The sequence below is a fragment of the Cynoglossus semilaevis genome, chromosome 11, assembly GCF_000523025.1.
Source record: "Cynoglossus semilaevis isolate Cse_v1.0 chromosome 11, Cse_v1.0, whole genome shotgun sequence".
In the NCBI taxonomy this organism is placed as follows: domain Eukaryota; kingdom Metazoa; phylum Chordata; class Actinopteri; order Pleuronectiformes; family Cynoglossidae; genus Cynoglossus; species Cynoglossus semilaevis.
In genome coordinates, this window is record NC_024317.1 from 15,126,078 (window position 1) to 15,137,558 (window position 11,481).

The 11,481-nt window shown below is 39.0% G+C and overlaps 1 protein-coding gene across 1 annotated transcript in view; it reads right to left on the bottom strand.

The window, feature by feature from the left end:
- Positions 1-263: 263 nt before the first annotated feature.
- Positions 264-11,481, bottom strand: part of podxl2 (podocalyxin-like 2) — an 11,957-nt gene continuing 739 nt past the window's right edge. The window contains exons 2-13 of the mRNA XM_008320904.3: positions 7,935-8,281; positions 7,482-7,758; positions 7,049-7,158; positions 6,158-6,377; positions 5,735-5,887; positions 5,343-5,575; positions 5,179-5,253; positions 3,459-3,615; positions 3,221-3,282; positions 2,823-3,002; positions 2,525-2,686; positions 264-2,330 (exon numbers count right to left, since the gene is read on the bottom strand). Coding sequence (XP_008319126.1) covers positions 2,271-2,330; positions 2,525-2,686; positions 2,823-3,002; positions 3,221-3,282; positions 3,459-3,615; positions 5,179-5,253; positions 5,343-5,575; positions 5,735-5,887; positions 6,158-6,377; positions 7,049-7,158; positions 7,482-7,758; positions 7,935-8,281 — 2,036 coding nt within the window. The 3' untranslated portion in view covers positions 264-2,270. The remainder of the gene's footprint in view (positions 2,331-2,524; positions 2,687-2,822; positions 3,003-3,220; positions 3,283-3,458; positions 3,616-5,178; positions 5,254-5,342; positions 5,576-5,734; positions 5,888-6,157; positions 6,378-7,048; positions 7,159-7,481; positions 7,759-7,934; positions 8,282-11,481) is intronic.

Sequence of the window (11,481 nt, forward strand, 5' to 3'; positions counted from 1 at the left end):
CCTTAAAAAACTATATTTTCTTTAAACAATGATTTTTTAAATTATTATTATCTTTTGGTACTACACACAAACCTGTCACCAGGTTATAGAAAGAAAATGAATGCTTGTAAATGTAGATTTTGTTTAATATACATTAACTGTTTAGGCTTCAGGCTTGCAGCAACAAAAACATACGAATAGCTGCTCCTGTGTTACATTGAGGCTTGCTGCAGTGCGAAGTGCTTCATGCTTGTATGTGTAAGTATAGGGGAATGGGATTGTGCGCTGCTTTCCACCTTGTGCTCTCAAAAATTAGCTCTACCAAATGCAAGTACTGTACTAAAGTCCCCTGCATCTAATAAAATATGTATAATAATTCAGTGTAATTTGTAGAAAATTCATTATACAACACACCTGTTACATTGAGAACATTTAACGTAAAACAGCAAAAACATATAAAATATACTGTAGATACAATAAAGAGTAACACTGAAGGAGACGAACAGCAGATGAAACAAATGCAATCAGAGTAAAACAAATGTGAAACAATTGACTTCTGAAGGCTTTTTTGTGAGACATACATTTTTATAGAAATATATTTTCTGTGGTATTTTTGATATCACCTTCATCATTCAGCATTTTTAATGGGATTTAAACATGATACTGTATATTTACAGTCCTGGACTTGACTGAATTTGCCACTGGAGTAAAATATTATATAGTATATTACATCATGATGTAATGGAGCTAAAATACTTAATTTTATTTTTAAAATATTTTGACCCCAGGTATGTGTTTTTTAATTGGATTTGCACATCAGAGATGTACAAATCCAAATAAATACCTTAAATAAATTAAAAAAAAAACTCCTACAGTCATGTAACTAATATCACAAATTTAGTAAAGCTGAATAACACTGATGTAAAGCAAAGTTTAGCTGATGTGAGTTTCAAGCTAAGTTACAATTGGGGATAAAAAACAGAGAGTCATCATCAGAGTCATTATTAACTTTACATGCTAATTTAGCAAATAAAGTCAGCAATAGGACTATATCTGCAAATGTACAGGGTTGAACAGAGAAAAAAAATCATCCAGTTGTAATTTAATTTAGAGGTCAATAAATCACTTTGTCAGAACCGAAATATCAGTGCAGTATCTTTAAGATTTTAACTTCAAGAGTCAAGGTCCGGAATATGTCTCCATTTAACAACGTGAGTGGAGAATAACCTGTCAAACATGATTTTGTATTGTACATCAATGAATGGAACTACTTAACTGTGTCTTAACCTGTGCAACACATTTGCATGAGATTGTGATCTACAAATGAACCTGTCAATCGGGCACATCCTTTGGTGATCCTAACATTTAACATTTAAACACATGAAACTTTAGATTTTGCTTGGGTTCGGGAGTTTAACCCAGGCACGAGCCACTGTATGTATTGTATGTTGTGTATTTCATGCATTTCATACCCATGTGTGATAGCCTCAGGATTTAGCCAGTAGCATCAAGCAGGCATTCCATTACCGATTAAAAAAGCATCAGCTAACAGCACACACATATATTAAACACTGGTGGAGGAGGGTGCACTGGCGGCCTCTGCGGTTACAACCATTCCTATAAGCAAAATAGAAGTATTTCAAAGACTTTATGTGATACGTTTACATGATGCAGCATTTTAACACTGATAGTCACTATTTCCTAAAGGAATTAATAAAGTGCCATGACCATACTTTCAAAGTCGCTTCGGTGTGTACTTCCTGTCCAGTGGTTGGGAGGAGGAGCTGAGAGGAGTCACTGCTGTCATCAATGATGGTAAAATAGCTACTGTATAAACACGGGTCTCAATTGAAAGCATCTAAGTAGTAGCTAATCTGTCAAAAGCTTGTGGAAATATGCACAATTGTTCAGCTTTATTTATTTAATTTTCATATGAAATGTGGAAAATACTATCATGTGGACTTTTCTATGAGCTAAAGAATAAGGCACAATAAACTGAAGTGTTTGTATGGTCGAAGTTAGTAAAGATCTAACATCCATCCTATGAGCAGTGAGTTGATTATCTCCAGGAATCTGTGCATGAGATGTTAATGTTAATGTCTACTCTCTGTAGTGACAATAGTGACTCCTGCTGCTCCTGGATCTACTTACTCTCTTTCTCAGTCACTACAGACTACATTCTGTTTCCTGCCAATGTGATCACATCATCTTCACCCTGAACATCATTTTTTCCTGTCTGTAGTTCTATACATGATGCCCCTCCTTTATAATGTTCCCTCCTTGTTCATCCATCAGAGGTGAGTGTCTTGCTCCTCTTCCTCCTCTTCAGCTGCTGCTTGATTGACAAAGACCTAAAATTAAAGGCAAGAGTCTTATTGCTGGTTAAACAGAACCAAGTTTTTTTCTTTTTATTTACAAAAAAGTGTGACAGCATATCACAAATAAAAAAATTTAAAAAATTGGAAATTTATTTGACTGCAACCTACACTAATAGATTTGCGCCCCCATGTTGGAAACAACCTTTTAAAATCCATTATCTCCTCACCTGCCAGCGACTGCTGTCCTCTTTGCCTCTGTCTCCTGCCCCTGCCAGCCCGTTGGTGCTCGGCTTCTTCTCCTGCATCTCAGGCTGGCTGTCATTGGTTACATCTAACATAGGGTTGTCGTGGCAACCATTCTCCACAAAGTGAAGCTCCTCAGCACGGAACTGAAAAGTTGAGAAGCAAAAGTAAGTTTTAGGGTCGAAAAGATTCTGCGTGTCATGAGACAGCCTGGTGGGGAGAAAATGTATTTATATATATACTTTATATATATATATGGTAGAAAAGTATATATGTACAGACCATGGTCTTGGTTGCAGGAAGTCGCCTCTGCCAGCAGATGTAAATGAATCCAGATGTGATGATGACCATACAGATGGAGCCAATGATTACCAGAACCACAAACAGCTTCCCATAGTCACTGCGGGTTTGACTGGGCTGAGAGTGACAACGACTGGTCGCACTGTAGTTCTGGATTCCCACCTGAGTGTACACACACACAAACACATACAAACTCTGGAGTTGTAAGTACTTTACATAGACATAGTGTAGTATATTCTCTATCTTCTCTTAGGCTAACCTTAACCTGTACAAACATGTGGAATCTTAATCCTTAAACCTCAATCTGATATTCGAATTCTTTGGGGGTTTTATATCATTTAAAATAAACTTTGGAACTTCCTGCGACTTCTGAACCGTACCTTGTTTAGACTTTTCCTGATCTCCCCCAACATGTCCAGAACATCACTGGTGGCTATCACACCTGGAAGACAAAACGTGTTCTGTATATTAGTACAGTATTATTAGTATTAGTATTCAATTTGAATGATTAATTCAAATTGAATAATTTAACTAGAGGAATACTTTCTGTTTTCTATTAAACGTATAAAAGTGTCTTCACATATATGTTCATTTGTGTGTGTGTGTGTGGGTGTGTACCACTTTCAGATGCCACGTTCATATGCAGCTGGTGTTGCTGGTGTGTGGGCTTGCTGAGGTAGAGAACCCATGATCCCTCGGGGCTGTTCATCCTCCGAGCGAACACATGCTCCATGATCTTCAGCAAACGCACTCCTTGATCAGCACGGAACTCCTCCTGTCACACAGACAAGCGCAGCTGTGACAACCGTGCAGTTGTTGTACCGCAGCCGTAATTTTTGTTGCTTCCAAGCGAACGGACACCAGTGAGGGCACTTCCTGTTACTACCAAACAAATAAAGACATCTGGGACACGGTTAAAATGCTTAATTTCCTTCTGTTGCGCTGGAACACTAGTAAAAGTTTGGCTCTACACTAAGAACGGAGATGAAAGATCAGGGAAACTCTTTAATAAGCTGTGGCTTTGGATTAGATAAAATGTTGTGAAGACATGGTAAGTTTATTTCATATTTGGATGCAGACCAATAAAAGCAACTGATTATTTCCATTATTAAGCAAAATGACTTAATGTGAACCTTATCCCTGTGGAAAAGCATCACTAGCAACGATGGACACAGATGCCATGGCTGCTGCTGATGTTCCTGCTCTATGACCCATTTTAACTCACGACTACTGTCAAGCCTCTACATCAGTTAATTCATTTCAAATAATGTAATTACTACAAATGTGGTATTCTCATGCAACAAAGGAAATAACATTGCAAATCAATATATTTAGGACATATAAAGAAAATATTAGATTTTATCTTGCTGCATCTCTCCTGCTATAGTTACATGCCCCCCACTTTAGAAACCACTGCGACCGGTGCAGTTACACCAATAATGTGTGCAAACATATCGGACTAAATAAAACAGAAAATAATCTCGTTTGTTTCTTAGTATACCATTATACATGTAAAATTATTTTAACATCTATACTGGGATGGCAGCTTCACCAAGCACTCAGCATCTCACCACCATAACTGTGCTGCATGTATGACGTATGAGTGTATATGCGTGCGCATGGCCGTGCACTGCAGCAGCTGGAGATGGCAGAAGGACATTACCAAGTAAAGGAGGGAAATGCCAGTGTGGCCCTCATCAAATTCAGTCGATGTCTACAGCTGAGGAATACTAAAGTACCTGCTCTCTGTTTTTAGCAGCATCAAGCACACGACAGACTGCCAGTTGGACTCCCATGATTTAAAATTCTGTTTTCTATCTGGCTGGAGGACCTTAATAATTTATTTTAACATAAAATGGTGAGCCTCGTCAACCTGTCTGGGACTTTAAAATGCCTGTTTTGTAATGGATGTTTGTTCTCTTGTTGGTTGGCTACAGTAGCTCCACCTCCCCCAGACACTGTAAAAAATGCAGACTGAAATTTGAATAATTGAAAACTATAACTGTTAAAGAGGAAATTTTACTTTAGAATAGAATAGAATAGAATAGTCTTTATTGTCATTATGTTTGGTTAGAACATTACAAAATTGGGGATTTGTTGATCATTGGCTCCATCTCTATGGTCATTTTACTTTCTTAGGCGGTGTGGTAATATGTGAGTGAATGGGTTTATATTGTCACAGTCCTGCAGTGATGTGTGGTAATGCTGTGCTCACAGTTCAAGAACCTGCTACATGACTGAAATATTTTACAAAACAGAAAACTTTTTTGCCAGAAAGAATTAAATTCAATTATCTTAAATTTATCTCATAAAGTAAATGTAAATTGCTTCAACTTACACAGTTCAGGTTTTGCGTCATGTTTAGGATAACGTAACCTCGGCCAACCAGTTCTTTCCAGTCCAGACACACGACCTGCACATCAGCAAACACACCAGAATCCCATCAAAGTCTTTCTTTTATGATGCCTTGCCTGTGGTAACAGCCTGATGCTGATGAAGTACCTGCTGCGCCTCCTTCATCTCCTCAGTCTTGAGACGACTGCCTCCGACCTTTGACCTCTTAGTCTGTATGGGTGTGGACTTGTCCAGCCAATCCGAAGAGGAGTCGTTGAAGCTGGCGGTCAGAGAGGAGTCTGCAGTGAGAGGTACGAGGTGTTGCGTCCTCGTCCCGTCACTCTCTGTCTTTCTCCACTTCTCGTCCTCTTCACCTTCACTGCTGTCCTCCAGTCCAAATTCTGTAGCAAACACGGAACCGTGAAATCATCAAACTGTATTATTCTGTTACAAAACAAAGTGCGTGTCTGTCTATAGTAGTCAGTACTGCAGGAGAAATTTCTGACGACAGTTTTACTCTAAACGGTATTCATTTAAAAAATGTAATCGTGTCTCCCTACTTCTGACATCCAGATCTTCTTCTCCTGCCTCTTCATCTTCCTCAACAGCAGGCTGCAGGGGCTCCTTGCTTGGAACCATGCCGACGTCTGGTTCGGTGGGATTTTGTCTGGAAACACCAGTCAGTTCTTCGTCTTCTTTTCTGCTGTTTTCATCTGTTAAGATTGTAAAGAGTTTTATTGAGTCACTTTAACATAATATTTGGGGGTTTTCGACTGTTTCTTGAAGGATCAAAATAAATCATCAAAATAAAACTTTGACACGACTTTGATACCGACAACGGACTCAGTTCAACCAATCAGGTGATGGGATGTAGACTTTTTAACTATTGTCTAATGAAGGTGAAGAGGCTGACCTGCAAATGCAGCACAGACAGTATGGATAAAAAAAATCACTGCATTTGGTAATTAAAATTTTGCTCCCACCTTTGCTGGTAAAACTAGTCCACAGTCCAGCATTAGAGTCAGTCTCAGGGGCGGCAGTGTCTACGACCTCCACTCCTCCAGCGACCTCAGCAGAAAGAGTGGAAGGAGAAGTGGACGGAGCAGCAGATGTTGCCGTAGTAGTTGTAGTGACAGAGGAGTGAACCAGTCCATAACCACTGGACAGAACATCTTCCTCCCCCTCGGTCTCCCACGGCTCCCGCTATAGAGAAAATACAAAATCAAAAGCTTAGCTCCAACTGAAGGTGTAGTTAATTTAAAAAAAATACAGGGAAAATATTTACAGGAAAGGTTCTCTACAGGTCATTGTCAAAACCAGTCAATGGCTTCCACTGTACTTTTTTGTCTAAGTACAGTAGTAGGAAATTCACAAACTGTGTTTATTTGAAATGGTCGCACCGTTCTCCAATGAATTTAATTTTCTAATAAAATCACAGATTTTGTCCAAATACTACTGTGTTTTTCGGCCCAAGCTCATCTTAAATTCCGTGTTCAGAGGAAGATTTGTTTAAGGCTGCGATGGAAAAACATCAGGGAAAAAGGGACGATGCACAGATTAAAGTCACGACTGGATTACAAAGAAAATGTGATTTTCATTCTCTTTGCTGAGTCATTTCTCTGCATTTGTCTGGTCAGCAAAAACCTATGAATCACCACTAATCAAGTAAAGCAAAAGAAAAATCTTTGAATCCATCTTCCATTTGACAGACCCAGAGACACTTTATTTTCAGAGGTTTCTTATCTGACATTTAAAGATGTGTCATTTTACTTTGAACTGTTCTAGCATATTAAACAAATGGCACCTATTGGTAAACTAAAAAGACCAGATAAAAAAACCCCACCAAATTTACTTAGGTTTTTTCCTCTTCTCACCTCTAGGACAGGAGAAGCATGATGCTCCTGTGGCCCAGTCTCATGTATTTGAGCTGGGGAGGACAGGTCAGGCTGCACAGAGCTGGGGGGGTGGGCCGATGGACTGTAACCTGTGAAAGACAAAGACGGAGCACTAACTGACTTTATACTGTGTTCTGATCGTTCTACTACTGGACAAACATCTGCTAGGATTGAGTTTCTGTTTAAATGTCCCACCTCCTCTCAACCCCATTTGTTCCTCCTGTTCACATGACCAAATCAGCACTGATTGGACTTTGTCCCTGACATATTTTTTTTATCTTGTATTTATTTTAAGTTGACTAATCTGTCAAATAAATGTTATTCTCATCATTTAGCCTGAAAACTCTTTAGTTTTTGTCTTGGACCAAGACCAGTTTGGTTGACTGTATCCTGGCCAAAGACAGTCACCCACCAATCAGAGTGTCCAGATCTGGTGTTAGATGGCCAAGCTCTGATGCATCTTCATTGTCTGCTTCACCCTCTCTGTCTCCCCCTCTTCGCTCTCTGTCTTCCCCAGTGTCTCTCTCCCACTCTTCCTCTCCCCCTCGTCTCGCTCGCTCGTCTCCCCCTTCCTCTCCTCTGTCTCTGTCCTCCATGTCTGTGCCATAGAAGCCTGAGGCCTCCTGGGAGAGGTCTGTCTGTCCAATGTAACGCTCAGAGTCCTGGGGGGAGACCAGGTGGACCATCCGCTGAAAGTAGAGAGAGGAAAAGAAATACAAGATGTTAAAAAGATTACATCAACTCTTAACCCTGTTCTATATTGACTTAAAACCCTACATATATATATTTATATATATCCCCAACATTAAATTATGATTTTTGTCATGGCTGCTGTTTCCTTGTTATTATTTTTTTTTTTTTTTACCTCCATTTCATCTTCCACGTCCATGTTGTCATCCATAGCAGTAGCAGCAGCAGAGGGCCTGGCTTCACCCTGACTCTCTGAGGCAGCAGACGGTTGATTTGCACCAGAGGAGTTAGCCACCACCTTCATCTGAGGCTGGGAGCGGGAGATTTCCTGAACCTCTGGCCGACCCATGTCATGAACCAGATGAGGCTGGACTCGCACTAACTCTTGGATCACATGGCGTCTGCTTCTGACCAGCTCCTGGATGAGGAGCGGCAGGGCCGGACGTTCATCTCGGAGTAGATCAGGTGGTGTGACACGCTGTGAGGGGTCTAGTGTGAGGACGTCACAGCTGCTCAGCAGAGCTGCAGGAGAAACAGGAGCAACAGAAATAACCTGTTTATTTAAATATATATGTATTCTTATTTACTATTAACCACAATTACCTATAGCACACTATAACACATTTGTGTGCTGTATCATTTGCACTGAAATGTTAAGGGTTCTCTATGGTGCTGTTCAACACAGGGGCACTAACCAAGGTTAAAGTACAGTTATTAAAGCTTCAGCTGTGGGAATATCCGGGGAAATTAAGCCAAACAAACAAACAAACAAAAACCTGAAGTTAAATTGTATTAATTCTCTAAAACTAAAGAAATGTAAATGAATAGCGTGATTAATGGATTTAATATAATTAGTTGATGGGAATAGTCAAACGCTATAAATTCTGCTAGGATTTTTGGCTGTAAATTAAAAAATACAATGTGATTTTTATTGTTATGTTATATTACGAACACTGTATATAAATACTGTATATGCTAAGCTATTATCATGTATCTTCTATTTAACAACAACAACAACAACAACAACTTAGGTACCATTGTTATACAATAAATAAAAACCCTTATAAAACACAGAGAAAAGTCAAACAGACCAGACGGTGGTGACTGATCCAGTCACTTTAACTTCTCTGCTGATTAAATGTTTGTTTGTTTTTGTTCTCGTACTCAGACTCATAATGAAGAAGACTCTCATATCAGAGTGAATGACTGGAGATAAGAGCACTCTGCCTGATGTCTGCCTTACATGTTATAAACAAATCGAATTTACTGTCAAATATCTCTCTACGACCGCCGCTGGAAAGTCTCTGCACCGCAAAGTCTCTAATTAATTGCAGTTTCTCTCTTCATCCCAACACTTCACTCTGCACTCATTTACAGTATTTGCCAGTCATTTCATTTATTTATTTATTTTTTGTTTGTGCTTTTACATGGTTCTGTCAACGCGTTCTCATTTGTATCTCCTGCTAATGACATTTATTTTTGAATACAGTTTGGCCTTGTCACAGCACATTAACATAATGGTTAATGAATCATGAACTGATGATTCAGGGTTCATTCAAACCTCCAACGCAAAAACATTAGACGGGTTACAAATGTAAACACTGCATCTCTTTTAGAAGCAAATCAAAATGTGATTGGCTACGGACAGTGGAAAGCTTGAATTCCACGTAGCTCAAATATATCAGTACAAATTTGAAATGCTTGCTAATCATTGGATATAAGCGAAATCACTAAAGACACAGAACGTAACCAGTGGTGTGATGGCTATTTATACTCTGTGGTGTTAAAAATGTGACATTAGTGGCTTGCCAGCACCATTGTGACACAGGTTTTTGTGAAGCTAAAATGTACATGCCAGGCGAGGTAAACCTGCTAACAACTTCCACCTAGCTTCTTCTTTGGATTTTGCTGGCAAATCTAACTCTTGTGAGCTGCACTATTGCCACTTCATGTGTCTTTTTTATGCTAAAAAAAAAAAATTATTTGAAAAATGTCACAGAACCATGAGTGATTAGCTCATGTTTTTGGGTTTTGTTTTGTAAAAGTATTCTGTCACTGTGTGGACACGTCTCTCATCACTGATGATCTCAGCCCCGTCTCAGACCACAGATGGCTGTCTGACCTCAGGAGCTGACTGAGCAGATCATCATACAATTGGCAACAGGTTCTACACACGTCTGCAGCACGCTACCCTGCCGCCGACCCTGCAGCCTGCTGTGACACAGAGACACTGCTCCCAACCTGCTGCAGGAAATATTTACGCCAAAAGGCAAGCTTTGACACATCAGGAAACATCGAAACGATGATAAATAAACGGATGATGTCAGATAATCTGCATCTAAACGGAACAAAAACATATCATAGAGAATAATGTTTTGATTCTTTGCAGCTGTTCAGAGCAAGACAATGAATATAAATGCAATCCCAGAAATATTTTACTTCAACCTTGAAAAATTGCTTAGTTTAAACCTCGAGGGCTCCATAAAAGATCCAGCTCACCGAGGATGACTGGTCCAGTAAGCTGAGAGAGAAGATGAGGGAGAGCATGGGAGATAAAGATGCAGGGATATAAAGGAAGGGGGCCGGGGCTGGATAAAGGATCTATCACTTAGCACAGGAATAATATAGTGCTTTTAATTTCCAGTCTCCATGCCTTAAAGCTGCCAGGAGTCAACACTGAGAAGTACAATACACACATGTATTAACATAAAAATGTAAACTCAAGTGCAAGGAAATGCAGAAAGTCACAAAAAAAAGTAAAAAAATAAATACAACCAACATTAATATAAACTAATGAATACAAATGTTTCCAGGACAGAGCAACTCTCTGCTGTGTTTTTTTAGCATTGCTTTCTTTTGGGGAATAATGAGGCTGAGGATTTATAGTCTCCCTGAAGCCCCTCCCTGTATGATTTAACTCCCCTTAGATCAGCTTAAAACTGACTAGATCCCTCCCTAAAATCTGCTCCGTCCTCATCCGCCCCTGTTTTTAAAACCGGCCTCCATGTTAGAGGCGCAGGTTGAAACAAGATTATTTTGTTGCCTTTTATTCATCCGATGTCGACTCTGTCCACAGCAACAACAACATGAGTCCAACAGAAAACGCTGCGTTCAGTCTCTAATGAAGCTTCGACAGTGATGAACAACAAGGCAAAGACGCAGAAATGTCAGGAATTTGGATGATGCTGCATGAAATCTGTCAAACTCATCCAGTCCTCAAATATGATTTCAAATGACAGTTTTCTATTTTTTTATTAATTGTTGGATAACAAGGTTACAGTAAATCAATACTTTAAATTTATTTATTCTTTAAGGAGATTGTTATGATTTGAGCTGAAAAATTACATTAGGATTTTGCATTTTTTAAAAACTTCTTATTAACAAAATAATTTGAAAATTTGAATAAGAATTGTTTAATAACCTGTATTTTTTCATGTATTTTTATTCACATATTTATTGCTAAATCAACAACTTCACCCTAATTTAGGATATCCATGCAATTCCCTGTTCCTCCTTAAGAATATAAACATTATTTTATTTATTTTTTTAATTTCATAGTTTCTGTGTAAATGCCACAGGTGTTTGCACCAAACACATTGTTTATATTAAAACTATATTAAAAATTATGTTGTGGAAATGATGGTGCAGTTTTTAATAAACTGCATCCATTTAATAAAGTACATGGCAGTGTACCTGGGTGGGTGGGGGGGGGGTGCGTGGGT